We start from the raw sequence: 27,551 nt of genomic DNA, 5'->3' as shown, positions 1-27,551 counted from the left end.
ACATCACAATCTGCACATTTCGCCTCGGTGAGGTAGCGTGGACCGTTGTGCGTATGCAGCAAAGCGATTCAGAGCGCATCGAAAGATCGACCCATCGCGTTAACGTGCCCGCCTAAGGCAGCATGTGCGGCAGTTCGGTAAAGATATCGTAGGATGTCTTCAGTTTGGTGCCTTGAGCGGTCTGAGCGATGGCTTCGAGGCGCTTGACCGTAGTTTCGCCCCGCGGATCTCCGCGCATGTCGAGCTGCCCGATGCCGTACAGCACCATGGTCGTCCTGTCCATGCCGTGCAACGCAGGTGACCACAGCGAGACAATCTGCCGCAGGTCCTCCAGCCCGTCCGGGACGAAGTCCTGAACCTCCGCCATGCCGTTTTGAAACGTGTGACGCGCCACCAGCAACGGAAGCCCCTGCGGCGTCAGCGGCGGCAGCACAAGCACAAACCTGCGCCGCGTGAACAGGTTGTTCATCGTCTTCCACGACATCCCTTCGGCACGAATCGGAATAAAGCGCAACCGGTTGCTGAAGTACATGTGGTTGTACCAGTCCATGTTGAATCGGCTGTCCAGATACACGTACGTGCGTCCCGTGGTCACTCGCGAGCTCATCTCGCCCATCTTGACCAGCTGGGCATTATGCAGCTGGTACGAGAAGTGCTTCAAGGTCGCTTTCTTGTTGCTCTTTCCAGCCTTGAGCGAGCTCCACACCATCCTTTCGCCAGCTGCAGGAGGCACAAGGCGATCGGCTTGGACCAGCCGATCTCGAGCCACGAGCACCCTAGATCTGGTTCCCTCTTCGTCACCAACGCTGGTGAACTGTAGATATGGGTTGCCAAGGATCGTCCGCATCGCCTGAGTCCACCGTTCATAGACTTGGTCGTGCGTCGCGTACTTTGACGGTGCTTCTCTCCACCACGGCTGCCCTACGGTCCTGGCGTCAGCCGCCTCTAGGGGCTGGCTCAATTCAGGCAGAGACGCACCGGGATGGACAGCGCTGCTTCGAGGTGCCTGTCCAAGGTGTGGCGGCACTTGATGCGTTGATGTCCGCACGGCACTTGCACTTGGTCCGACACCAGGCTGAGCACCGAGCACGGGCGCAGAGCCTGGATGGAATCGGTGATAAAAGTACGTTGCGGACGGCGGACGCTCTCGGAAAGGAGTCGGGTTATACAGACGCAGGTCGAGATCCACTGGCATCCCGGTTCGTGAAGAGCTCTCTCCCACTTCGCTAGCCGCAACTCCTTTTGCCGCAGCACGCTGATAGTCATTACCGACGGGCTGAGTCGAGACAGACCCACTAATGGCGACAAGGTAGCAAGCTGCTACGACTGCACGAGTCCAGCGACATGCGAACATGGCCGAGAAGAGCATTTTTGGGTGTCAGAGCCGAGTGAAGTCCGAGTCAACTTGAGGAGACAGGCAGACAAAGCTCAGCCGTATTTATAGTCGAGCTCACCTGGCCATGGGTAGCTTGTTTCTGGCTTCGCGTGACGATTCAAGGTGAGATGCATGTGACAGCATCTCATCACGGCGTTCCTGACGGGGACACTTCATCACTGCTTTCGACCATCGTCTCTGCAGCGTCGTATCATCTCGGCGGGGACTCGGTCCGCAATGAAGTAGTCTCGCCAGTTCAAAGCGGAGCCTGCTTATGAGACACGCATCCACATCGACATCATCAACGGGTCGGCTGGGAATCTTTGCTGTGCATCAGCCGTCCACGCTTATGACATCGTCGGAAGCCAGGAGATCGCACAAAGCGCACTCTTCCGGCTCTTCAAGGCTTTTGAACGCACAACGACACGCAAAACGGCCACCCACACATGCGAACTTGACAAGATTGGATTGAAAGCAAGACATCGAGCGACATCTGTGGAATATGAAACGGATCAGGGTCTGAAGTCAAAGCTGTGGGACTCTGCCGCACAGCGACGATGGGACGACAAATTGAAGTGTGGATCAGTGAAAATGGTGTGCCACATCTCCGAGAGCATATAAGGCGGCGTAGGTGCTGGCATCCCTTAACTCGTTCTGCCTCCAAAGATGTGCAAGTACCTCTTCGTTGTGTTGAGGGTCCATGACGACCACTCCATACAGCACTGTCGTGTATCTCTTTCCGTCGTACAGGACGGGAGACCAAAGCGACATCCGCTGCGTGTTTGCACTGACGCCAGTGATCGCCTCCAATCCCTCGGAAACACCTTGAACGCCCGTGTGACGAATTACCAGCAGAGGGAGCCCATGCGGAGTCCGCGGTGGAAGCAGGACCGTATTTCGACGCACCGCAAAGACCTTGTTGATGTGCTTTCTGCTCAGCTTTTCCGGCAGGATGGGAAGGAACTGGGCATGACCTAGGAAGTATTCCCTGTTGATGTAGTCCATGTTTTCTCGGCTGTTGAGGTAGACATATACGCGTTCGTGAGAGCTGACCACCTCTTTCTCACCCTCGAGCTTGCCAGGGATGATATCTCCCAGGAGATGCTGATTTGGAGGCCAGCGAGGGAGAGCCTGCGTCAAAGGAGGATAAAATCCAGATACGGCATGCCCGTCCTGAGCTATGAAGACGCGGTCATAACCGTAGTCTCCGACGTTCACAGGAGAGATCTGCAGTTCCCGACTTCCCATTGCTCTTCGCATGTGCTCCGACCACGTCTCCCACTGTCGTCTGTCGCCGCCGAAAGTTGCCCTGGCCGCCAGCATCCTCTTGAGTCGGACACCGAAGGCGAGGTGAGCATTGTCGGAAAACCAATCGATCGGGTGAGCTGCCGAGCTTGGCGCCAAGGCGTGGTGTAGCTGAGAATCCTGCGATTCCAAAATGTGTGGGTAGAATTGCTCAGCTGCAGGCGCGTGGCTCTCCACAGTCGGGGCTTGGGAAGAGCCTGCGGCTTGGGCACCGTCCCATCGAGAGTTGATTGCAGCTGGTGATACCGAGCCACCACTCCACGCCCGGGGACTGTTTGGGAAGCTTGCTTGATCAGGGTGCCATCCGTGGTCCGCCCCGAACAGGTTCGACTCCTCTTGACCGTGAGTTGGAACTTGGCCGAAAGTCCATTCGTCACCACCGACTGGCTGCGATACAGCGGTACCGATTAGTACCGTCAGCAGAACGCCGAAATGGCACTTGGCAAGGAAGGAAAGCAGCATAGTTACTCCACCGCCGCAGCACTCGATACGTAGGAGACAGTATGCTGGATGGTGATGTGAAGCCAGAAGGGCGCTGATTATATGCTCTCGACGTCATCTGGGAGCTGTGCTGCATTGCGTGCTTTGGTCACTTCTCCGAGATTCGTTCAGTCTTTTCTTTGACTATGCAGGTGCAAGCAGTGAGCGAGGGTACTTGTGGCCCACCAGCGTTCTTTCTCCGGGCCCTAAGAGCTAAGAGTACGTGCATCTGCTCACCGCCTAGGAACCGCGGTCACATGCATTTGCTCTTTGTTCTCGTGGTGACGATAAAGAAGTAGCTGCATCTCTGCCGCATGGCCTTGGAAGTGTCTGTACTGACGTGCAGATTCAGGGGCATGATCTTCTTCCTAGGCGGCCCAAAGAACTGTTCGCGCAACTTTGTTCTGCAGTACAGCTTCATATCGCACGAATGCAGGCGTGTTTTTGTGGGCGTGAAGCGATCAATTGACACAGCCATGCTCTCGAAAATGAAGGTGATACCATCATTCAATCACACCCACTCTGCTACGATCGCACAATCAGTCTGCTATTGTGCAGCCTGCTATTGTGCCATCAACGAGGACTGGTCTTCACAGTCGAGCATGACCATGAGCCGAACAAGCTGGATTCATCAGCTGTCACAAAAAGCGGAAGGAACGACGATTAATAATTTCGGAATGTGCTCTGAAGGTAGCATGAAGCGGATTGGAAAGGGGTCAGGAACAAAGGCAAGATGCAGGGGTCAAACAAGCTATCATCTGCACAAAAAGAGAGCGTTGAATGATGTCTCCGGGAATCATTCTCACTCTGCAATCTTTTCAGCGCCTGGTACTGCGAGCTCATGGGACAAGCAAAGGCAAAAGACGCACTTGATTGAAGAGTGAAAGAAAATGAATGGAGGACGCCTCGGGCGTGCAGGATGATGGCACAGAAACTCGGAACGATCGACGATCTAGACGTGGATCCTCCCCAGCACTGCGTTGCGATACTCGCTGGACTTTTCCATCAAGTCGAGATGCTTTTCGACATGGCCGACGTCTTGAGGCTCCAGATATCCAACCCCGATGTGTTTGATCTGTGGCTGGTGCCAATACGACATCCGAGGATAGCTCCAGAGACTGTAGAATGTCTTGGTGGGGACGGGATGAGGACGAGACATGGGAAAGACGTGGCTTTTGTGGATCGACATGCGAATTTCACCGCTCCCGTCGTGGGGTCCAGCTGTGCTCGGATCGACGACGTATGGAAGCAAGCGGTTTGCTTTTGTGGCACTTTTGAAAAGCGGTCTTCGCAGACTCTTACTGAACCCATTTGGATCCACCCAATGCAGCTTTCCATCGAAGACGTGACCGTTGATCACACTGCGCAGCTTCGTGTCAGACTCTGCGTATGGGTAAGCATACCTTGAGTAGAACGAGCCTGGGGTAGTCATCGGCGGTAGATGTGGTGGCGTTTCTGGGATCTTCACTAGATTCACCGCAGGCTCCACTGGAATCGGCCTTCGAACGTGCTGCGTCTGCGGTGAGGCAGGGCTTCCCGAGCTTGAAGCTTGTCCAGGAGAATCAGGAGGAGGCTCAAACGAAGGGTTTGCAGTTGGCATCCCGAATCGCAGACCTGGCGGGAAACCCCTCTGACCAGACTGTCGGAGGATGTCACCTGGCTTAGCCTGAGCCAGATGATTGAGAAGGCGCGCATTATTCCCTTGACCAGAAGGGGGCGCAGCACTCGAGATGTCACTCAGCAAGTTGTCGAGAATCATGTGGTCGACGTCGTCTAGTGGTCCGGATGGGGTAGGCAACCAAGCGGGATCATGCTGGTGCAGCAGACCGGGTGCCGGACTGCTGCCAGCCCAAGGGGGATGGTGCAGGGTCGACGGATCATGGTTCCAAGGCTGCTGCAAGCCCTCATGCTGTCCGGGAGAAGAGTGGTGCCAGGACGGATCGTTGCGCGGATGAGCTGGGCTGATGGAATTCTCCTCGTCCACCGGGACGAAGTTCGATCCTGCGGACCATGATGAGTCTGGGCTGCCAGCAGGTAGTGATGCCACTTCCACGATGAAAAGGGAGAGAACGACGGACAGGAAGACAGCCGCTGCATGCCAGCAGACAGGGACCATCATGGCGAAGTGTAAAGAGGGTCAGGAAAGTGAGGACGGCGAAAGAAATGTCCACGAGCTCCCGCACATGGCAAGTTCTTCGCCCTCCCTTTAAAAGTAGTCGACTCCAACGCACACCGTTACCACAGTCAGTCAAAGATCTCTGTGGGAACAGGAAGAACAACAGCCTGTCAGACCTTTTCAGGGGCAAACGGGTTCATATCAAATGTGCTGTGACACGAACGAATAAGGTGGGCGACTGCGGGTGCGGGTGCGGGTGCGGGTGCATTTGTGCTTTGTGGGACCTCATTTGCCTCGCTTTGCTGGTTGAATCAATCTGCAGGCCTGTGCCGTTTTGTATGCGCCTCTATCCGACAACTCTGCAGTGGAATCCGGGCCGCCCATCTCGGCATCATGGCGTATGATAGTGACTCCTGCCGTGTGGCGTCTATGATACTGTTCGTACAAGTGTCAGAAAGAAATGGGCGAGCTCAAGCCCTCAGTCGCCACTATTCACAGTCTGGATCTTCATCAAGAACATGACCGGCCTGCTGCATCACCGAGAGCAGGCAAGCAGACTTCGGCTTCCTCCAGATTATGAATCGTACAGCAAGATTGACAGCTGCCATTCACCTCCGATGCAGGCTCGGGAGTCAATTCGAACCCACCATGCAAAGCGCAGCCCCCTTGACATACACCCGCCTCGCTGCTGTTGAGCGCGCTTTTATTGATTGCAAAGACTCATTCTCGAGCGCGTGAGCGTCAAAGAACGCACACATCTATCAAACAGCAGACACCGCACGGCTGCATCAATGCATAGAGTCATAATTGCAGTGCAAGGAGGAAAAGTGAAGTCGACGGAAGCGAACAGCGATAGGAAAGGGGCAGACAAGGAAAAGAGAAACAACTGGGAAGCGATGGCATCTAGCACGAGCGGCAAGACGCTATTGATCTACTCGGGGCTGTGTGCGTGTGCGGCTAGGAAGGTCTCTGTGGCGACTGGTTCAGTCACGCAGTCTTCGGAAGACATAATCACTGTACTCAGGGAGGGTGGACATGAATCCAAGGTGACGGTTGACCCAACCGACATCCTCAGGGTCCAGGATGCCGGTCCCGATGTGCTTGATCACGGTCGGCCTGGACGCGGCTCCACTGGTCTTCGGATAGCTCCAGAAGTCGACGATGTGGTTCTTGCCGTACTCGTGGGTCTGAATGATTTCCTGAGGAACCATACGGATCTGTCGAGCCTCGCCATCCGATCCCGATGTATCTTCGACATACGGAGCCAAGCGACTCGGCTTGAGCGCAGCCGCTCGTTGAGACCGCTTCATGTCGACTGGGAGGTCTTCAGGATTGATCCACTTGAGCTTGTTGTCGAAAAGGCGGATGTTGATCTTTCTGCGAAGCTGTGCGTCCTTGGACAAGTTCACAAGATACTTCAAGCCCTTCAGCTTTTGCGGCAGAGGAGGAGGAGTCAACGGAATCGACTGCAGATGCTGCGGACCCTTCGGAGCTTGCACCGGCTCCAGACCCTGGTATGGCTCCAGAGGGTGACCACCATTTCCAGGCCAAGCGTGGCCCTCTCCCACCACGTGTTCCGGATGCGCGCTCTCCAAGATAGGAAAAGATTCGGTTGCGGGCACTGGAGCCGGTCGCGTGGGACGCTGGCGTTCGGCGGGCGCTTTTCCGGTGAGCTTGGAGCGCAGACGACTCATGAGTCCTGGCCTGACTGATACGTTGGATCCTGATCCGCCAGCCCCTGATCCGCCAGCCCCTGATCCGCCAGCCCCTGATCCGCCAGCCCCTGATCCGCTGGATCCTGATTCAGGGGCGTGCGTCTCATCGAGGAGAGAGCCAAGGATGGCGTGGTCGGTCTCGTCCAGCGGAGCCGTCGGAGCGGGTGACCAAGGCACGGGAGCGTGATGTTCGGGAGTCGTTGGAGCGGCTGGCCAAGGCACAGGAGCGTGATGTTCCGGAGTCGCTGGAGCGGGTGACCAAGGCATAGTAGCGTGCGGATCGGACGCAAAAGCGGGGCTCATGACACCGTGGTTGGGCTGGTAGTAGTGAGTCGACGGGTCATGGTACATCGGAGGGTAAGGATTGTGATACTGTGGCGAAGGCGCATGGTACCAGGACGGGCCCCCCTGCCAAAGGTCAGATCCCTCGCCCGACGGACCTATATGCCATTCATCCGAGCCGGCAGGCAGAGGCGCACCACGGACATCGGCGATGTACAGGCTAAAGAAGAAGAGGAGGCAGGGAGCCGCTTTCTGCAAGAAGCTGAGGCCAACCATATTGGGTGGAAGGATTGGGATGGAGAGAAGCGAGTGAGAAGAGATGGAGGTTGATGGCTTTCAATCCGTGGCATATCGTTCTCATGCGTCCTTTAAGTACCTTCACAGAGCTGGCTGGTCCAACGTCGTCTCCCCGTGAACAGACGATCTGTTTCCAGCCTCCCTCGTTGCAAGCTTCGAAGAAGGATCTCTGACGCCCTCGACCGTGCGCTTCCGACAATAGCGGATCCGCAGCTGTATGACAGCGGATGCTCGGCAGTATCACAGCCGATGCGCAGCTGTATGAGACCCACAAGGCACTGCATTCATGAACCGAATGGGGTCCGAGTTGTTTCAGGCGAGATCAAAGCTCCTTTCCCAAGTCGGTCTTCGCTTCTGAGACCAACAGATAATGGCAATATCTGCAAAGACGGTGGTGGTGCGAACGAGTTTGTGATTTTGCCGGTATGATGCCCTTTGTGCGCCCACTGAGCCCACCGAAGTCGTTCTAACGGAGAGACCTTTGATGGAAGAATGAGCGAAAAGCAGCGGGACCGTGTCATAGGTGTTTCGCGCAAGCACCGCAAGTGCTCATATCCATACCGCTGTGGCGGCCCCCCTGAGCCTGCCGTTGCCATCTTTTCCAATTGCGAGGGTGGCAACTTCATGGATCGATGCGAGGTTGGGCTTCTGAGGGTCGGGCACATCGAGACGAAGCATTCGCACAACGCCCACCTCGCTGCACGTGAGCGCAGCATATTGCGAGGTGCCGTTGGGCCCACGCAAGAAGGTGGGTGCAGGCTCGATAGCGTTTGCCCACCCGCCGGAGGTGGGAGATTGCCACAGGCAAAGCGCATCTCCCAGCTCGTCGTTTTCATCGCGGCTCTGTGGGACGACCAGACCATTCTTGTCGAGTTGGAAGACTGCAACCCAGCCCTTTGTTTCGGCAGACAATCCACGTGTAGAGGCAAACATGTAGAGCGGATACTCGCCATCGGGACGATCATAGGCGCACGAGAGTCGCACCTCGTCCGCCCAGTAGAGGCCCTCGTCGTCGCTCTGCGGGATGATCTTGACGCCTTGTCGCCATTCCAGACGTGTTCCGTTAGAGTCCTTGATCACCTCGAACACGTCTACCATCGAGCTGTGCTCCTGCAGACTGTAGATGTAGCGTCCACCGGGGTGAGAAATCGTGTGACGCGGGCCATCGTTCTTGCGCGGCGCGATGCTCTTGTCGGCCAGGCTGAGAGCGCCGTTGGTGGGTTCGACGTGCATAGTCCAGACACAGTTGCGCCCGATGTCCGGGACATAGCACAGGGTGCCATCGGGAGAGAGATCGATGCCGTGCGAGCCGTGGCGCAACCCGCCAAAGTCCATGGCGTTCTTGCCGTTCGAGGTGTCAAGTTGCGCAGTGGCCGGGCTGCCACTGCCGCCTCCTGAAGCCTTCTGCGCTTCTTGACGACGCAATTCCTTGGTTTCGGCAAGCGTCTTACCGGGGATAGAGCATTCTCCCGTGACAAAGTCGATTTCCTGGATGCGGCCGGCAGAACCGACGCCAGTCACTCCGTCCTGAGGCGCCTCGGACGGCACGACCGCTGGATGCTTGGTACCGGCGAGATCGAAAGCGCCAGTATCCCCATCGATCGCTACGACCTCGCCAGTTGGTCCGCCACACGTGTAGAGCACTGGGTGTGTTGCCTTTTCCGGGAAACCGACGTAGACGTAGCCCGATCTCGCAGCGGTCTCGGCCGTGTTGAGCAGTTCGAAGCTAGCCCTGGAGGAGCCTTGACGATGAATGCGATATGCCGCTACACTTGGAGGCTCTGTCCAGCAAGTCGCGTAGAGATGGGTCGGACGCGCCGCACCACCGTCTGATTTAGGGATGGTCGCCGTCGAAAGCCACGAGTGGTTGCCTTTGGCTTGAGAGACATCGAGCAGCTCCAGACTCTCCGTCTCGGGATCGAAACGAATGGTGAAGAGCTCGTTTGTGTTGAATGTTCCGACAGCTAGGAGCGCCATACTTGCTGGGCCTTCAGGAATTCGCGGCAAAGGGGGCTGGACGATGGCAGATGAAGCTACGGGAGGTTGTAGATTACGTCGAAAGCGGGGGCGGCAGGCAACCCGTCCGGTCAATTTATCGGTTCGGCAACACGGCGACCTGTCAAGTAACCGGCCCAAGATCCGCGGCCAACACCCGGCGCCGATTAATTTTCGATTCAAGCCGATGCCACAGGCTGATGAGATCCGACTTGTTTGGTGACACTCGACTAGGTGCATCATCGCAGCTGTACACTTCATGAACTGCCTTGCCAAGCACATACCTACGTAACAAGACACTTGTCACTGGGCTTTCAAACGATAAATTAGGAGCAGATGGTCTAAAGGACGAGCCATAAATCAAGGTGAAGACATGCGCGTTAGAAGGGGAAGTAGGTCGTGAGCCCCATGACGTCTTGCGGGTCGTACTGCTTCCTGAGCTGCGAGAGGCGGCCAAGGTTGGGGCCGTACAGCTGCGACGAAGGAGTGCCAGTGATGGCGTAGTTGGGGTACAGGTAGAGGTTGTCGAGGTTCTGGCCCTCGCTGCGAGCCTGCGCGGTGATCTTGTCGGCGGAGGCCTTGATGGCCTTGGCCCAGAACGCGTCCTCGGCTGGGTTGGTCCAGGCGAAGTAGAGGTTGAGGGGGAGTGCATTCGTGCTGTGCGGCCAGGCGGCGTCCTTGGCGTACTGCGAGTAGGGAAGGAAAGGCTCAACGTCGTACGAAATGAAGGTACCGCTGTGCAGGAAGCTCTGCGCGCCGTAATACTTGAGCTCGCTGACGATCAGGTCCAGCAGGGGCTTGCTGTACTTCTCCAGCGAGACCGTGTGGAAAGCGCCACGCTGACCGCCCTGGACATCAGCAGGTGCGCTCTTGACGAGGTCGAGCAACGAGCGCGTCTTCCAGTCGTCGACGAGAGGACGAACGTTGGAGGGGCTGAAGGCATCGAATGTACCTGCAGGCGGAGTTGGGCCATCGTAGAAGGCGAGATTGATCGCGCCCGGCTGTCCAAGCAAAAAGTTGAAGGTGGGCAGCACTTGGGCCTTGGGATCCTTGCTCGTCTCGGAGAAGACAAGGGTTGCATTGACGAGCTCATCCAGTTGGTCGGCGGTGTAGACGCGAAGACCGCCGTAGACCTGACCCTGGGGGACCGTCTTGAGGCGGAAGTTGTGGATGATGCCAAACCTGTTTCCGCCGCCCCTGATGGCCCAGAAGAGGTCGGCGTTCTGCGAGGCCGATGCCGTGGTCAGGGTGCCGTCAGGAAGCACAATGTCTGCCGAGATGAGCGTGTCACCAGTGAGACCGTACTGGTTGGTCTTCCAGCTGTATCCGCCGCCGCCGGTGATGAAGCCGCCGACACCGACGCCCGAGACACGACCACCGACGACAGCAACGCCAGCGCCTTCGAGGCCAGAGTAGACGTTGTCCCACACGTTGCCGGGGCCGACATCGACATAGCTCTTGTCACCGCTCAGGTTGACCTGCTGGAAGTTTTTAAGGTTGATGTGCACGCCAGGTGTCGAGGAGAAGCCTTGGTTCGAGGCGTGACCGGCAGCTTCGATGGCGAAGCGGATGCGTTTGCTGCCGATCACCTTGATCGCTGCCGACAGGTCGGCCGGAGAAGCAGGCACGGCCACGCAGGCTGGCAGCTGCGTCGAAGACGTCATGTAGTGCTTGACCAGGCCAAGGTAGGAGAGGTCGAGTGCGTAGATGACTTTGCTGCCCTGAGTGGTCATGGCGCTCGAGATGGACTTGCATGCGTCAAGCTCGGTCGAGTTGACGAAACGCTTCTGGAGAGCGAAACCGGCAGAACCACGCTCATATGCGCTCGTCCAGTTGATGAAGAAGGCCAGCGCAACGGCGAGGCCGGACAGGAAGGGCACGGTGGCGATGAGGCTCTTCATCTTGGGCGAAGGGATTGCTCCAGCACTCTAGGTCCGAGGGGGGAGGAGGGAGTGGGTACTTCGCAGAAAGGGAAGCGAATGCCAGACTTCTTCTTTATATCTCGGATAGACAGAGCATACAGTGTCAAGACTGTCGCTGGAAAGGTCGAGCGGCAGAGGGGAATCGCCGGGCACCCCGTCCCAGGCCGATCGCGGTAGAAGAGACCCAATGCAGCTCGTTCTCGACAAGCGCCCCCGGAATTCGACAGGGTTGGACGGAACAGTCTTTGATCCGAGCATGCGGGCAAAGGAAGTCGGACAAGCACAAAGAATGGAGGCGAGGCGGAAGTTTCGCACGACCGTGGGCGTGAATGCGTCCCAGCGACGTTCTCAGGACCAAACGATGGGGGGGACGGGTCAACTCTCGGACCCACCGCAAATGCACAACGAGGCGGATGTTTGTGGGTTCGGCACCAAACCTCCTGAGGGGAGATTGAATATGAAGGGGCCGAGCACGCGCACTTTTGGGGTCCGTGTGGGCGCAGGAGTTCCAGCATAGCAGCGAAGAACAGCGGCGGGAACAGCGACCGAGACCGCGGCCAAAGGCCAAGTACTAGCAAACAAAGCGGACCTCGGGAAGAGGACTGTGCCCTAGCTTTTCCGACGGCTTTGCGACCATTCCTACAAGCGAAGTGAGGTGAGACGAATGATTTGCATCGGATAGGGAAGCAGAGGCGAGGTGGAGCGAGTCATGCGAAGCTTGTGTCGTGCTCGGTAGAGGGGCAGCATCCTACGCACAAGGCCTAGCTTTTTGCTGCACCAAGTACATGCAGAATTCGGCTCTGTGGAAGGCGGAGTCGGGCCGGCGATGGCTGAACGGCGCTGTGCAGACCCGAGATGCCGCAAGTGCAACAAGAATCGGAAAGGCACGACGTCTGCAAGATTCTGCGGGCCTGATGAAGCTTGGCGAACGCAGCCATGGAGCAGTTGCATGCATCTCATCCCTCGTGTCGATCTACACCGCACAAACAGGGTCCAAAATCTGAGTGGCGCGCTGCGAATCGGCGTTCGCGCTTGGTACAATAGCCTGCAGAGTCTTGGCGAGCCGAGCAAGGCCCTGGAGTCGAAAAACTCAGCTTCCTACAGCGGGTCGTCCCAAGCTCCTCCCAGACCTTGGTCTTCTGTCGCGTCTTGCTTGCCAGGAGTTAGCATTTAGCGTCGACATGGAGACATGCACAGGCGGAGCAATTCGGAGCATTTCTACGTCCTCTCGCCGTCATCAAATGCGCCGACACACCAGCCTGTTTCGGGCCACCGAACTTTCGCATACAAACATGCCTGCGCTCTTCGCGCTCTGCTAGCCAGCCCATGCTGTATGGGAATGGAAGGCGATCCCACGCGTCGCCTTGCAGAGTCTAAAAGAGTGCGGGCGTACTTCGGGCTTCGGCTCGAGCGTGGGTGGCGGAGATGCAATTCTGACGATTTTGCCGCAGGCTTGTGAAAATGGAAGCCGCCTGTCAAGCGCTTGTCACTTTTCCCCGCGATCTGGAAATCTTGCAGACAGCGTGGGGGTGCGCTTCGAGACTTTTGGGCACTTCCGCAGACCTAGTTTTTGCCCCCCACACTTTCCCAGCTGCTCTGATTGCTCTCACGGACAAGAATGTCTATCATCCAGCCTCGAGCCGACGCATGGTGATCCCATAATTGAAATAGACAATGGTGCGTGGTTTGAGGTGGCTGGACTGGGTTGCATGGGAGCATCGTCAAGGCTGAAGCTAGTTTAGATCGTAGATCTGATAGTCAAGTCATCTGCCGGCGTCTATGCAGCTTTTGACAATGAGCAAGTCTGTTCGCGGTCGCGAGCCTGTGCGAAGGCGCATCTCGCGTGCAACACGTCCAGGTGACTCGGCACAGTCACAAAAGGGCTCGTGCGACGCATCGACCTCGTGGTTCATAGTCGCCCTGACATGTCTGTAAGAGTGACTGCATGCATGCGCAGCTGCTGCATATGGTCTTTTGCGACGGAATACGTCGTCGATAGCTGGAATTAGCAATGAAGGCGGAGTGTGCGGCTACATATTCATCGCTCAGTGACGAGGTCTACCGCTTTCGACATCGGCAGCCTCGTGAAACGCGATCCTTCTTGGCGGAGGGCCGACCACAGCGCGTGGTGGCTCGTTCGAGGGCATCGCGGAGCCAGCTGCAGTCGCTGTGGACGCCATCTTGACAGACTGAGACGCTGTGTCCGTCGGATCCCCAGCCCGTGCTGCAGCCGATGCCGGTGCTGCATAAGGAACGGAAGTTGCGATCGGTTCCGCTCTTTCAGCCCCAGCCAGCAAGCTTTGATCCACGGAATTGGATGATATGGATGGATCCAACGGAATTGGCAGATCGAGTTCCGCCGTCAGCTGATTGACCTGCACCGCGTCTGGTCCAGTCTGGCCAGGCATCTGTCTCTGAGGACTCGACTGCCTCGCTGCCGCGTGGTCGTTGGCGTAGGCTATTGTCCTGCGAGGAGGTGCAGAAGAAGAAGAAGCCGAAGTTGCATGTGTTGCTCGCCTGGCCGGCTTGGTCGGCTCAGATTGCGCATTCGCCGGCACCGTCGCGGCCGTAGCAACCTGCTCGAACCTGGCAATGTCGTCGAATCGAGCAAACTCGGTGAAGCCCGTGCGTTGCCAGAACGAGAGCAGTTCGGCTCGACCGGAGGCGCTTTGCGTGTAGAGGTGAGAAAAGCCAAGCTTGGCCGCTTTGAGTCCAGCGACGTTGACGAGCCATCGGCCGATGCCTTGGCGCTGCCAGCGCGCATCGACGCGCAGATGTACGAGGTTGCAGATCCTATCGATGCTGCGGCCGGCATAGCTGGGTCCCAGCGCTTGATAGATTTCCGGCGTCCAAATCAGAGAGCGCAAGGCGATGGCTGCGATGATACCGCCTGTCGGCCCATCTTCCCTGACCTCGCCCTTGGGTTTCACGATGAAAAGTGCACCTCGATTGACGTGCGAGTAATGGCTGTCTTCGGGCTTCAGAAGAGAGTCGAGGTCGTTGATGCCACTCCTGTCATCCATCGTGCTCTGGTCCACGCCACGAGACGAACTTGCGACGCCGTCAGCGGCCAAGAACGACCTTGCAGCTTGCCTGAGCTTCGCGAGCGCCTGATGCTTGGCGAGGGTGGCGGCGTCATCGGAGTCCACATCGCTTTCTGAGCCTGACTCGTCCCTCATAGCTAGGCCCTCGCTGCGGGTTGCTTCTCCAGCTGCGCTCTTCCCGAGGTCTCTCCTCTTGGAACTGGTTGCAGTCCCCTTTGCCTTCCTCTTGTTCCGTGCCGAGCCTTCCTGCAGACCTTTGTCGTCCTCATCGAGCAGCAGGACGAGCTCGAGGTGGGAGAGGTGCAGGGGTCGAAGCGCGTCCAGCTCGAGCTTCTCTTGCTCTTTGAGCTTGTCTGCGTTGGTCTTGCGGCCGGTGCTGTGTCGCTGCTCGAGGCTTGCGCCGCTCTTGTACATCTTGAGGTTGCGGAAGAAGGTGGCGCGCGACATGATGCCGTGCTTCTCAATCGTGTCGGCACTGATGTCTCCCGCTTCGTAGAGCTTGCACAGCGCCTCTTTGAGGTCTGCTCCTATTTTGCGGCGAGGCATGGCGGGCAGTCGATCCTTGTCCGGGAATGTATTCCCTCGACGTAGCCGCAGCGGTCCAAGAAGGTGTGCTCAGCGGCCGTTTCGTCGACGCCAGCCTGACCACCTGGCCGATCTGGTCAGGGCCGGCGTCCGATCTGCGGTGAGTTCGTCCGCTGTCGAGCCTGTCGAGTGGTATGTAGGCGTTCGCGGACGGCTGACAGGTCGCTGAGCCGGAGGGAATGGTGTCGAATCGAAGCGGTCTCGATCGAGACGAGATGGACGCGCGTACGGTAGGCGAATCGCAAATATTGATTGACATTTGATTGCAACTCGCCTTGCCAGCAATTTTCAAGGGTCCTCTGCCTTGTTCGGAACTCGGGCAACGCCCTTGCCCTTTTTTTGGACTTGGCTTGGGCCTCTGCGGGTTCGACTTTTCTTCCTGCGGCTCTTTTTTGCTGGCCTCCTGTTCCTCAGCCGCGAGCAACTGACGAACGAGCCAGGTCCTCTCCCACCATCATCAAAGACTTTCTCACTTAGCGTCTGAAGCGGAGATTGTCGTTCGGCATTCTAAAGACAGGTACTTAAGAGCGACCGACACCACCTCGTTCACCATGGTGGCGTGCTTCCCTCCCGTCGAGGATCCGACCTCAATCGGGCCGCTTTACGTCCTGCACTTTGCAACGTCGCATCACGCCTTCCGCCTGCCCGACTTTCTTGCCGCAGCCGAGTATCTGCGCATTCCGTTCGCATTCGTCCCTACTCCTGCCAAGCCCATCCTGGAGGAGAGCCGCAAGGCGCACGATACTGCCGAGCAAGCCTCGTCTTCGGGCTACCGACCGGACCTGCGACGCCCGTTCGCGCTCGCGCATCTCCCCAACGACGAAGCGGCCGTCAACCTGCTCCGCCGTTGCGTCTCACTGCGCTCCGTTTGGGCCTACTGGTCTCACGGCGCCAGCTACGAGGAACTTCACAGCCGCAATCAGGAGGAGGCCAACCGAGCGCTCTGGTCGCCCTATGTTGAGGAAGCCGATTGCCCGTCGTGGAAGGCACATGTGTTCTCGTACAGCTACACCATCAGCGACAAGCGCAAGATCGACATTATCCAAAGCTTCAGCTACATGGACCTGAAAGGCCGCATCCAACTCAAGAACCCCTCGATGCGATGGGGAGTGATGGAGGAGTTCATCGCGCAAGAGCTGTGGCCTGGGCATCTGCGCGACGAACACAACAACTACCCCGGCGCAGGCAAGGACACCGACAAGGCTCAGGGCAGAGAGGAGCTGGGCGACAAGGACCCCAGGCTTGTGCAGATCTTCCTCGGCAGGCGCATCGACGTCCACGCCGGCCCTCTGTACTCGGAGAAAGCAGCACCCGTGGCGCCTCGAAAGTCGAGCGACCCCACGCAGGAAGGCCAGACCGGCCTGGCTAGAGACTTGATCGAGAAGCTCAACCTCAAGAAGCGCGTCTACATTGGCAATACGTCGATGGAATCGGAGATGAGCCTGCTGATGGCGAGCATGGCGTTGGCCGGCCCCGGCAAACTCATCTACGACCCTTTCGCGGGAACGGGCTCGATGCTGTACGCAAGTGCGGTGTTTGGTGCAATGGCGTTCGGGAGCGACATCGACGGCCGACCGATGCGTGGCAAGGACAACATCAGCGACTCGAGCAGCAAGACGGGCATCGTCAAGAGCGCCACACAATACGGCGTGCGCGACCACATTCTCGACACGGTAGTGTTCGACATGACTCAAAACCCGTGGCGCAAGGATCTGCTGTTCCCGCTGCACGCAGAGGAGACGCCGAGCAAAGATCAGAAGCCGCCAAGTGGTGTAGTTCACGGCATCGTTGCCGATCCCCCTTACGGCGTGCGAGCGGGTGCCAAACGACTCGGCAAGAGGGACCCCGAAAAGCAGCGCTCGGAACCGTTCTGGATGCCTGACGGACTTGGAGAGGGCAAAGGCTGCTGGTCGCACGAACGATCCGACTACATCCCGCCCACTCGTCCGTACCACCTCGAGGACCTTGTGGATGATCTGCTCGACTATGCCTACAGCCTTCTCTGCGATGGTGGCCGCCTGGTATTCTGGCTGCCATCGATGATCGACCCCGAAGAGGAAGACGAGGTCGAGGGTGAGGCAGGCAGCCATGCCAAGTCGTCGGCCGCCATCGAGCGGTCGGTGAGTATCGATCTGCCGCAGCACCGTCGCAAGGCGGGGCAGGGTCGCATGCGTATGATCCACTACTCGCTCCAAGACTTTGGAAGATGGGGCCGTTGGCTCATCACGATGGAGAAGGTGTCGCCGGAGAACGATGTCGACGACGACGGATTGCGCGAACTCGAGGAGAGAATGGGCGAGCTGGGCAAGAACAAGGACGAGCGTGGCATCTATCGGGCCGATCGCGATCCGCTCGAGTTTCGCAACCGATACTACCTCCCTCGCGAGGCCAAGGCATCACCTGCAGTCTAGTCTTGTTGCACAAATCGTACTCACTTGGATAGCTCACGCACGTTGTCCGAGTCTGAATGTGACCTCGACTGAAGCGCTCTCCGCCGCACGAAGGCGCAGGAGAATTTGGAAGGTGCCGCGATCATCCGCGGAAATTTGGCCTCCGCTCGACGCAGGTCCGGTAAGCAGTCTCGAATGAGATCCACTTGGCCGGCAGATATCGACAAAGGACAGACGCTCGAAGTGGTACTTGCCATCACGACCCCGGCTTTTGCCGCAAAGCTTTGGAGTAGCGCCTTGGCAACAACCCGAGGGCCAACGGTTCTTCACAATGGGAATCGTTGCCCCGAGAAAGGGCAGGGAGCCAAGACGGGACGGGCTGTGGGAGCGGACTCTGTGAGAGCTGTTGCCGGGGCATGGATGTTTTGGCTGAGGCCAAATTCGTTTTCGGGCCAAGCGAGCCTGCCCGCGTGGCCGACTCGCTACCACATGCGAAGCTCTCTCGGAGCCATGCCACGAGCCACACCTCCGAATTCCGCAGGCCGCCGCATTAGGCTGCCGTCGAGCATTGCCCACTGCCCAACGCCCTTTCCCTTGGATCTCATCCTCCATGGTCTCGCCAGTCTGCAGTGAGGTTGGCAGACGGGCGACATTGCGGCGGGCGAAGGAACTGGTGCTTGAGGCCACTGAGGGCACGGCTCAAGTCAGGAACATGCACGACCATTGCTACATCGATCGCGACTCGCCTGAGACATTGCGCTCCGCATGCCGTCTGCCGACGCTCGACGGCGGAAGGTTTCAACCTGCAGTCGAGTCGGACAAAGTGTGGTACTGTAACGGGGACGAGCGGACGAGCATCACAAGGCGGGCCGATTGGCGGCATCTCGACGTCCGGCCAAGACAGCGAAAGCCCGACTTGCAACTAATTTTACTGTATGACTGCAATCATGCCTCGTTCCAGTTCCAGAGGGTCGTCCCGCACCACTTCAACGAGAAGGAGAGCTTGAAGTGCTGCGTGACTTGCGCGAGACGGTGAAGGTTTGGCTTTTCTGTTCCTAGCCTGGGCCGGGACACCGCGCCCGGCCTGGGCCTTGAAGTGTGCTCTCCCACGGCTCAATCGCAGGGCGAGTTGCAAATTCAAGCTTGAGACGCAGAAGAAGACATTCACAGAAGGGAAAAAAAGTTAACATGCCAGGCAAGGTTTTCAATTTTCGCAGGCGGAAAGCCTGTGAAATTTTTCGAACTTTGCGCTGCGATGCGAAGGCCGTGGCATTGGCCGTGGCCGTGTTTTGTTGATGGCCAGCCCGCTCAGCGCGCAAAAAGCGTGAGAGACAGGCAGTGTTGCAGAGTGAATTTGGCGGTGGCTGTTAGCCCAATCACACGGCCGGACTGCACGAAAACTTGGGCGGAGACAATTCTACACTGCGGCCCACGGCAGAGGGCACCTCACCAGCTGGGACCTCGAGATCAGGCGAGGAGGGAGAAAAAAAAGTGTCGCCGCGGTTGTATAGGGCGCTACTGCCTTCATCCGAGGCAGTGGATGCGGGCTGCATTCGATGCTCGAAATCGCATCGAGCCAATCAAACGCTGCACATGAGCACTCAAATCTCGCCAACCGCCCCGTCTCCGTGATCGTAGGCCATCCTCAGCCACGCGCTCCAGCAAATCTCCACCCGAAGGGTCTTCTTGCATCCCGACCGACTTTTGCGTTGCCCCCCCTTCCGCCTCTCTTTCTCAACCTGTCCCTCCCGCTCATCGTTGCTTAAAGGCATCTGCACCACCATCACTTGCCTTTTTTCATCCCCCCTCTCACCCTCGTCCCTAAACCCCAACGTCCCAAGCAAGTTCGTTCATCTCTCGTGGCCCTTGTTGTAGCCAGCGGGATCCAATCGCTTTCGTCTTCATCTGTAAGTACCGACCGCAGCTGTTTTCGAATCAAGTCTTCGCGGCCAAGATTCTCGGTCGTAGCGCCTTCATCGAGCCGAGAAGCGAAGCAAGAGCGGTCAGCCAGCCGTGCCTCTCTGCTGTTCTGTTGCGGCAGGAGTGACACGACGGACGCCGGCGTGCATTGCTCCACGTGCGGTGGAACGGGCATGGCCTGCCATCTGTTTCTCTCCGGAGCGCGGGCGGCACGCCGGACGTCTGCCCGCATCGTGCGTCCTGCTATCTTTGCGGGGTAAGCGGAGAAGCTCGACCGATCCTGTGCAAGCAGGTCATGACGCGGCGCGAGCGCTTGCCGCCCTGTGTGCGTGCATTGCTGCCGAATTGCGCTGTCAGGACGAGGTTGCAGTTCATATCGCTGCAGCTTGCGGGTGGCGGAGGCTACCAAACAAAGCCAGTTGGCCCGCGGCTAGCACCAGCAAAATTCCCGCAACGAAAAAATTCGTCCGCGCTGCTGCCGTTCTGCTACCTCTTTTTTCTTCGTTCAAGGCCCCGGCTTCGAGTTGGTCCATGGCATCCCCCTCTCCTCGAGCGCTTGCTACGAGAATTGTGCTTCCGCCCCGGCTCGTCCCTCCTTGTTCCGTGATTGATGTGCCGCGCCCTTCCCTTCGTTCCGGCTCATCTCCTGCCGCTGGACCCCGCCGTGCGTAGATGCTGTAGCGTGTGAGCCGGCATGCTCGCCATCGCGGGGATCTGCAGCGAGGGTCGGAGGGTCGAATCGCCAAACGTCCGCGTGCATCTCTTCCCACTCTCGCTCATATGCCTCTGGCTGCATTTGCGCACCCGTGCTGCTGCAGCCAAGAAGCTTGATCGTTCGCATCGCTTGCGGACGGTCACACGATGGGCACTTGCAGCTGAGCTGCACCTCTTGCCGCGATCCGCTCCCAGCACCACCTCCGTCCCAGCATCGCGGCGTCATTCTGCCTCGATCAGCTGCCGCCTGCGGCTCCCCTCCTTCATGTGCTGCTGCAGCTGTCAGGGCCCTTCTTTCGCTTGCTCGATGCGACCGCCAGCCTCCCGTCCCACCCACTCCCCCAAAAACTTTGTTCGCTATCATGGCCCCGCACCGGCCCGGCGTTCGTCAGGATCGCACCTCCCTCTTCTCCATCACCATACTTAAGTCTGGACCCTCCTTCCCCCGCAATTTGATCCCCCCCCCCCCCACCACCCCACCCTCCGCTTCGCTACAGCTTCGCTTCTTCTTCTTCCTAGTCCTATACTCATCACCACCTCGGCTTGCTAACCGCTGCTCTTCCCCCCATACTGCATCCGTCAAATCCCTCCGGTCCACTTCTTGCAGGCATAGGGCATGTGTAGCAACTCTTTACGGTCTCTCTAAACGCATCTTTCGCCATGCCGGCCTCCGTATCCTCCAAATCCTCCGGCGAGGTCAAGACCGCCAAGGTCCCCGTCGACACCGCCAACGAGAATGGTGCTCGCGTGAGCCACCAGCCCGCCGAGCTCATCGTCGACGACGATGACGCCATGCTCGCCTCCCGCATGGGCCACAAGTCCGAGTTTGCGCGAGAGTTCAAGAGCTTCTCCACCATCTCGTACGCCTTTGCCATCATGGGTCTTGTCTCGTCCGTCGCCACCACCTTCAATTCTCCTTTCACGCTCGGTGGCCCCGCCTCGACCGTATGGACGTGGTTCATCGGCTCGTGCTTCAACATGACGCTCGGTCTCTCCATCGCTGAGCTCGTCTCGGCATACCCCTCCGCTGGTGGTCTCTACTCGGCCTCGGGTCTTCTCGTGCCGCGCAACCAGCGTGCCTTTGTCGCCTGGCTCACTGGATGGCTCAACTTCACTGGCCAGATCGCTGGTATCGCCGGTACCGAATACGGTCTCTCGCAGATGATCTTCGCGTGGGCCTACGTGATCACCAACGGCCGTTACGTCGCCACTACTGGCGCCACCGTCGGCCTCTATGTCGCTCTGCTCGCTCTTCACGGCATCATCAACTGCTTCGGCATCAAGACGCTCGCGCGCCTCACGTCGTCCTACGTGATCGTCAACCTCGGCATCACCTTCATCATCATCATCGTCGTGCTGGCCAAGACGCCCCTTTCGGAGATGCACTCGGCCGCGTACACCTTTACCGAGATCAACAACCAGAGCGGCTGGTCTAGCAACGGCCTCGCCTTCTTCTTTGGTCTCTACTGCGTTCAGTTCGTCATGACCGACTACGATGCCACCGCCCACATCTCCGAGGAGGTGTCGCGCGCCGCCATCGCTGCGCCTGTCGCCATCGTGGTCGCAGTTGCCGGAACCGGTGCCGTCGGCTGGGTGCTCAACATTGTCATGGTGCTCGTCAGCGGTGACGTTGCCAGCCAGGACATTTCCACGTGGCCTGGTGGACTCGCCTTTGCCCAGATCCTCTACCAGCGAGCGGGCAAGGTAGGCTTCCTGGTCATCTGGCCGTTTGTGTGCTCGGTCGCTTTCTTCGTCGTCACCACGGCTCTGCAGGCCAACGCCCGATCCTTCTACGCCTTCTCGCGAGACAATGCGCTGCCCGACCGCGGCTTCTTTGCGCGCGTCAACAAGCGCACCGGCACCACGATCAACGCCGTCTGGCTCGTCGTGATCCCGTGCATGGCGCTCGGCTGCCTGGCGCTCGCCTCGTACACCGCCGTCACCGCCATCTTTGCGCTCGCCGCGCTCGGCATGGACAGCAGCTACCTCGTGCCCATTGTCGCGCGATGGATCCACTGGGACCACCCGGACGTCCAGTACAAGCCCGGTCCGTTCAGCCTCGGACGCGGCGTGCTCGGCAAGACGATCAACGGCATCGCCATCCTGTGGACCATTTTCGAGTGCACTATCCTCGCCATCCCCACGGTCAAGCCCATCACGCAGTTCAACTTCAACTACTCGTGGGTCATCATGGTCGGCGTCCTGCTCATTGCTACTGTCTGGTTCGTTGTCTTTGCCCACAAGCACTACCAGGGCCCGCGCAGCACCCTCACCCCCGAGCAGCAGGAGAAGCTCGGCGTCGTTTCGCGCGACGAAGAGGGTGTCATCCACCACTAAGCACGTCGTTGCATCTCGCTGCAACCCGCCGCACACAAGGCGTCGTTGGAAGGCCCGCCCGATGCTCCTATCTCGTTCCTCAGTCTCCTGTGTCGAATGGCTCTCACACGATGCCTCGGCTCAATGCCGCAAGCCTGCTTCTCGTCTGATTTCGCTCTTCTTCCTGTCTATATACCATTTGGTCGGCACATCCGATTCTCGGCACAGCATCCCCGCTGTGTCTTCCCACAATGTTCCTCGGTCTCGAGAGGGAAATCCCAACTGCCAATCTCAGCTGTATAAAAGCACGTTTCAAAACTATCTACCTCAGCATGTGTCTTTGGCGTCCCTTGTGAGCGGGCCACAAGCAGAAGAAAAAAAAAATCCCGTGCGGTTGCGAAAATGCATCGGAAAAAAGGGGATGGAAAAGGCCCCGATAAAAGGCCCCGATAAAGCGCCGATTTTCGAAGTGATGGCCAAAATCGGTGACGGACTAAGTTAGCTGAAAACGACGGCTGTCCGATTCAGGGCGCGCGCCGCTGCCAAGCGGAAAAAGGCACACGCACCTTGAGGTCATCTTGAAGCAACGTGCACATGAGTGGAGGCATGGCCTAGGCATGTCAGCTCTTTGTCACTTTTTCCCAGCCTCACCTGGGCCTTTCGCATGCTCGACTTCGGGAAGACCGACGTTCGCAGCATTCCGAGCTTTTCCGCTCTGGCGCCACAATGAAAGCTCGCATCGATGGCCTTATGCATGGGCCTGGTGCAGCTGGCCGAGGTTGCTGAGGCGAGCACAATGTGAAGTAACCGTTATCGAGATCATGAGCGACGGGGTTATTCTGGACGCGAGCGGGAGCCAAGTATTTTTGGAGAACGGGCCAGAAGAACGTGAGAATCGTCGGCTTTGCCCGCAAGCCGTATCGCTCAATCGGATCGAGCCGAAGTGCACTGAGATGGAGCAGACGCTGTCTTCGTGGCCGCCCCTGACTTAGCTTTTGACATTCTCAGGGACTGGCCCCGTCAAGCTCTGCATTCCCAATCTCCTCCGCCAGCGTGCATCTTCTCTTTGCACCAAACCCTTCTCCTCCCTTTTCCTCCGCCCTCCCCTTCTAAACAGACTCCTTCTGCCACCTCCGAGTCGCTGTCCTCGTCAGAGCAGACAAAACGCGCAACATGGCGGCCACCACCGTCGGCAACTTCAGCTTTGGCGCCCTGATCAGCTACATCTACCAGTGGATCCAGATCGTGATCGCCTACGTCTTTGCTCCCAAGCTTCCGCAGCAGCAGGTCAAGCAGAAACCTCTCGGCCATGTTGCTGTGATTGGTGCCGGCATCACCGGTATCTCGACCGCTTCCCACCTCATCGGCCACGGCTTTGAAGTGACCATCTTCGACCAGGCCGACGAGATCGGCGGCATCTGGTCGCGCGTCAACTCCACCTCGGGCCTGCAGATCAGCTCCATCATGTACCGCTTCCACCCTGCCGTCAAGTGGACCAAAGGCTACCCGCACCGCGACGAAATCCTCAAGAACACACAGAAGATCTGGAAGATGTACGAGCTCGACCAGCGCACTCGCCTCGGCTTCAAGGTCGAAAAGGTGACCAGGCACTCTTCCTCGACCGACCCGCACGAGCAGGGCCATGCTCGATGGGTCATCAATGGCAACGAGAACGAGGTCTTTGATGGTATCGTCGTCACGACGGGAACGTGCGGTAAGCCAAAGAAGATGGACCTGCCTGGCGAGGAGAAGTTCAAGGGCAAGATCGTCCATTCCTCGCAGCTCGACGGCCTCGACTGCAAGGGCAAGAAGGTGCTCGTCGTTGGTGGCGGTGCGAGTGGTATCGAGGCTCTCGAGCTCGCCGTCAACCAAGGCGCAGACCATCCTACCATCCTGGCTCGAAGCGACAAGTGGATCATTCCGCGCAACACGGTGGTCAATTGCCTCCTCGCCTTGCAGCCGCTTGGACGCGAGACGTGGCTCTCGGTGGTTCCCGAGTTCTTGCTCAAGAAGCTGCACTACCGCGACCTCGAAGAGAAGATGGCCCCGACCCAGGGCTTCTACACTGGCACTCCCATCGTCAACACCACCGCTCTCAACGACATCCGCCACGGCATCGCCGACTACCAGCGCGGCGACGTGATCGACCTGGACGAGGCAGGCATCCAGTTCAACATGCGCAAGCGAGGCCAGAAGAAGGGCGACGATGGTAAAAAGGTGCACCTGGATGCTGACATCATCGTCGTTGCTACCGGCTTCGAGGTGCCGTCGATCGACTTCCTGCCCGAGGACTTGTTCCCAGAAGATTACGTTCGACCCAACATGTATCTGCAGGTCTTCCCGATCGAGGACTGCTCCGTTCTCTGCACCAACTCGACGTTCCGCAACGCTGTCGGCACAGTCGGGCACATCCACATCGGCATTATGGCACGCACGCTTATGCTCTTTTTGATGGACAAGTCTACGCGACCCAGGCCGCGCGACATGCGGCTCTGGGTGGACCTGATCCACTACATCAAAGAGCGTGCTCCAGGCGGCCAGCTCGACTTCTTCACGTACATGGAGCTGTGCATCTGGCTCGTCTCGTTCCTCTTCTTCCGCTTCAAGCGTCTCTACTACTTCTTCTTTGTCACCTTTGGGTGGGGATTCTGGTCCAGGGAAGGCAAGGTCGACAAGTCCGGCACGCTTGTTGGCAAGCCAAAATTCCATCTGAGCATCAGTAAGCGTAAGTAGACGGCAACTTCGTCGGGTAACCGTGCAGCGAGAGACAGATCGCGCTGACACTGCACTCTCAATCATCGTTGACGGTCTCTGTGTCTGCAGTGATTGGCAAGGGCCCCTCGGCGGCGTTCCTCAAGAACAATTGACAAGATTTCGCAAGACACAAGACACTCAAGATTTGCCCTTGCCTTTGCTCTATCTGCTCCCTGCTTCGACTCGCTTTTCGGTCATCTTTCTGCGCATTCGGCGTCATGGTTCGGCGATTCTTCAGCTTCGTACTGGGCCAGCCGCTTGAGAAGGTTCCTCTCGCCATGGGTACACAGATTCTGGGCGGTCGTCGGACCTCGGCTCCACCATCTCTGGACAGTGGTGGCGCCTTTGCTGGGAAGATGCGCTATCTACATGCTCGTTCCTCTGCTCGATATCGAGTCTGAACGACAAACTTTACGAGCCCCGGCGAATGCAAACGCGGAATGGGCAGTCAATGGCAGTGCGCCGTTGCCACCCTCGACCCCCTTGTTGCTTTGATGCACGCTCTTTCTGTTCTCATCGCAATTGCAACCTTTGTTGAAGCACATGCTTGTGCTCGCCGCCGATGCTGACACCGTGGTGTCTGTGAGGCGTGGAACAAATCATGCAGATATGGAAGGGAAAAGGGTCCGTCAATTGATGAGATGAGGTGACTGGGTGACCGAGATGACCAGAGATGGCGAAAGATTACAGGGCGAACGAGAGCATGGATGAGCGCAGAACGGGAAGACGGACAGAAGCCTAGTGCTTGCCTTCGCCCTGGCTGATCTGGACCTTGATGGCGGTCTTGCCGTCCTCGCCGACGCCCTTTGTTGTGGTGTCGAAGGCCTTGATGGCGTCCTTGAAGAGGAAGCGGTGGGTGACCATCTTGGTGACGTCGATGAGGCCGGTGCTGACGAGGCTGATCGAGGTCTTGTACGCGCCGGCGCCGTAGCGGAAGGAGCCGGTGACGTCGATCTCCTTGACACAGACGCGGGTGATTGGGAACTCGACCTCGGACCTGCCCATGCCGACCTGGACAAAGCGGCCCTTGGGACGCAGCGCCTGGATGCCCATCTGGATGCAGGGCTCGGCGCCGGTGCACTCGAGCACGAGGTCGAAGCCCTCATGAGCACCAACATCGTCGCCGATCGACTTGATGAGGTCCTGAGCGTTGCGGGTGGCAGCGTCAATCTTCGCCTCCCCCTCCTTAGGCAGCGAGGGCTTGAATGTCGAAGTGGCGCAGAAGCCCTTTGCAAATTCGAGCTTGTTGTCCACGACGTCGACGACGACGACGCGCTTGGCCGAGTAGGCCTTGCAGACGGCAGCGTTGAGCAAGCCGATGGGGCCGGCGCCGAAGACGAGCACGTTCTCCATCGCCTTGACCTGGCCACGAATGGCGGCCGAGTAGACAGCCACGGAGAGGGGCTCCATGAGCGAGGCCTCCTCGAGCGACATTGTGTCGGGAACGTGGTGGGCAAACGGCGCCATGATGTTGTAGTAGGTGCAGAGGGTGCCGTCGTAGGGAGGGGTGGCGGCGAACTCGAGGTCCGGACAGTGGTTGTAGCTGCCCTGCAGGCACGAGTGGCAGCCGCCGCAAGGAACACCGGGCTCGAGCGCTACACGGTCGCCGACCTTGTGCGTGGTGACGCCCTCACCGACGGCGGTGACGATGCCGCTCGACTCGTGGCCAAGGACCATTGGCTTGCGAACGACAAAGTCTCCGATACGGCCGTGGTGAAGGTAGTGGCAGTCCGAGGCGCACAGGCCCGTCTGTCGGATGTTGACCTGCACCTGGCCGCGCTTGGGGGCGACGACAGGGCGGTCCTCGAACGATACCTTCTCGATCTCTTGCAGTACGAAGGAGACGTTGCCCTCGGCAGGCGTTGTCGCGAGCGAGTTGTTGGGAGCGACTTGAGCAGACATGGTTGCTTATCGGACTGGAGACGAGGCGTGTGTGGGGGAGGTGACCGTGAGGGGGGAAAAGAAGAAGGAATCGGACAAAGTTGCCGTCTTCTTATGTGTCGCTCTCGCTCTGCAGTTCGGAAGAAGACCGGATGCGTTTGGCAGTGCAATGTGCGGCACTTGTGCCTCTGCTCGCCACTCAGAGTCCAGGTCATCTCGCTCGACGCTGCGCTGAGAGAGATGTGCGCCCGGCAATGGGATTCTGGCATTTTTCGAATGTCGTATGCACCACAGGCACGGGCCCTCCTCCGCAAAACAGCCGCACAGAGTCAGCCAAGGCGAGATTACCGGTGGGAATGCGTGTTTGCCAGTCTTCTCGGTCGGTCGGCAATCTTTTTCACCGCCGAGTCTGACCCCCGCACACCGGCAAACTAACTCTCTTTTTGCAGCACCGACCAAC

General features: G+C 58.4%; 11 protein-coding genes across 11 annotated transcripts; 3 read left to right on the top strand and 8 right to left on the bottom strand.

The window, feature by feature from the left end:
* Window positions 1-112: 112 nt before the first annotated feature.
* On the bottom strand, window positions 113-1,369 carry PAN0_008c3551 (uncharacterized protein; the record flags this gene model as incomplete). Its single annotated transcript, XM_014801052.1, has 1 exon — window positions 113-1,369. One exon carries the CDS (start codon window positions 1,367-1,369, stop codon window positions 113-115), a length of 1,257 nt encoding a protein of 418 aa, XP_014656538.1.
* Window positions 1,370-1,957: 588 nt separating this feature from the next.
* PAN0_008c3550 (uncharacterized protein) lies at window positions 1,958-3,142 on the bottom strand (the record flags this gene model as incomplete). The annotated part of the gene is made up of 1 exon (XM_014801051.1): window positions 1,958-3,142. The coding sequence occupies one exon, from the start codon at window positions 3,140-3,142 to the stop codon at window positions 1,958-1,960; it is 1,185 nt and encodes a 394-aa protein (XP_014656537.1).
* Window positions 3,143-4,112: 970 nt separating this feature from the next.
* On the bottom strand, window positions 4,113-5,279 carry PAN0_008c3549 (uncharacterized protein; the record flags this gene model as incomplete). Its single annotated transcript, XM_014801050.1, has 1 exon — window positions 4,113-5,279. The coding sequence occupies one exon, from the start codon at window positions 5,277-5,279 to the stop codon at window positions 4,113-4,115; it is 1,167 nt and encodes a 388-aa protein (XP_014656536.1).
* A 980-nt stretch (window positions 5,280-6,259) lies between these two features.
* PAN0_008c3548 (uncharacterized protein) lies at window positions 6,260-7,549 on the bottom strand (the record flags this gene model as incomplete). Its single annotated transcript, XM_014801049.1, has 1 exon — window positions 6,260-7,549. The coding sequence occupies one exon, from the start codon at window positions 7,547-7,549 to the stop codon at window positions 6,260-6,262; it is 1,290 nt and encodes a 429-aa protein (XP_014656535.1).
* A 570-nt stretch (window positions 7,550-8,119) lies between these two features.
* PAN0_008c3547 (muconate cycloisomerase I, MLE) lies at window positions 8,120-9,547 on the bottom strand (the record flags this gene model as incomplete). Its single annotated transcript, XM_014801048.1, has 1 exon — window positions 8,120-9,547. The coding sequence occupies one exon, from the start codon at window positions 9,545-9,547 to the stop codon at window positions 8,120-8,122; it is 1,428 nt and encodes a 475-aa protein (XP_014656534.1).
* A 398-nt stretch (window positions 9,548-9,945) lies between these two features.
* On the bottom strand, window positions 9,946-11,745 carry PAN0_008c3546 (FAD-binding domain-containing protein; the record flags this gene model as incomplete). Its single annotated transcript, XM_014801047.1, has 2 exons — window positions 9,946-11,493; window positions 11,587-11,745. The coding sequence occupies 2 exons, from the start codon at window positions 11,743-11,745 to the stop codon at window positions 9,946-9,948; spliced, it is 1,707 nt and encodes a 568-aa protein (XP_014656533.1).
* A 1,787-nt stretch (window positions 11,746-13,532) lies between these two features.
* PAN0_008c3545 (uncharacterized protein) lies at window positions 13,533-15,077 on the bottom strand (the record flags this gene model as incomplete). The annotated part of the gene is made up of 1 exon (XM_014801046.1): window positions 13,533-15,077. One exon carries the CDS (start codon window positions 15,075-15,077, stop codon window positions 13,533-13,535), a length of 1,545 nt encoding a protein of 514 aa, XP_014656532.1.
* Window positions 15,078-15,667: 590 nt separating this feature from the next.
* PAN0_008d3544 (tRNA guanosine-2'-O-methyltransferase) lies at window positions 15,668-17,527 on the top strand (the record flags this gene model as incomplete). The annotated part of the gene is made up of 1 exon (XM_014801045.1): window positions 15,668-17,527. The coding sequence occupies one exon, from the start codon at window positions 15,668-15,670 to the stop codon at window positions 17,525-17,527; it is 1,860 nt and encodes a 619-aa protein (XP_014656531.1).
* Window positions 17,528-20,800: 3,273 nt separating this feature from the next.
* On the top strand, window positions 20,801-22,477 carry PAN0_008d3543 (APC amino acid permease; the record flags this gene model as incomplete). Its single annotated transcript, XM_014801044.1, has 1 exon — window positions 20,801-22,477. The coding sequence occupies one exon, from the start codon at window positions 20,801-20,803 to the stop codon at window positions 22,475-22,477; it is 1,677 nt and encodes a 558-aa protein (XP_014656530.1).
* A 1,152-nt stretch (window positions 22,478-23,629) lies between these two features.
* Window positions 23,630-25,323, top strand: PAN0_008d3542 (FAD/NAD(P)-binding domain-containing protein; the record flags this gene model as incomplete). The annotated part of the gene is made up of 2 exons (XM_014801043.1): window positions 23,630-25,181; window positions 25,280-25,323. The coding sequence occupies 2 exons, from the start codon at window positions 23,630-23,632 to the stop codon at window positions 25,321-25,323; spliced, it is 1,596 nt and encodes a 531-aa protein (XP_014656529.1).
* Window positions 25,324-25,948: 625 nt separating this feature from the next.
* Window positions 25,949-27,112, bottom strand: PAN0_008c3541 (xylitol dehydrogenase; the record flags this gene model as incomplete). The annotated part of the gene is made up of 1 exon (XM_014801042.1): window positions 25,949-27,112. One exon carries the CDS (start codon window positions 27,110-27,112, stop codon window positions 25,949-25,951), a length of 1,164 nt encoding a protein of 387 aa, XP_014656528.1.
* Between the last annotated feature and the right edge of the window lie 439 nt (window positions 27,113-27,551).

The sequence above is a fragment of the Moesziomyces antarcticus genome (assembly GCF_000747765.1).
Source record: "Moesziomyces antarcticus DNA, scaffold: scaffold_v10008, strain JCM 10317, whole genome shotgun sequence".
NCBI classification, from domain to species: Eukaryota; Fungi; Basidiomycota; class Ustilaginomycetes; order Ustilaginales; family Ustilaginaceae; genus Moesziomyces; species Moesziomyces antarcticus.
This window is presented reverse-complemented; position numbering and strand designations above follow the sequence as displayed.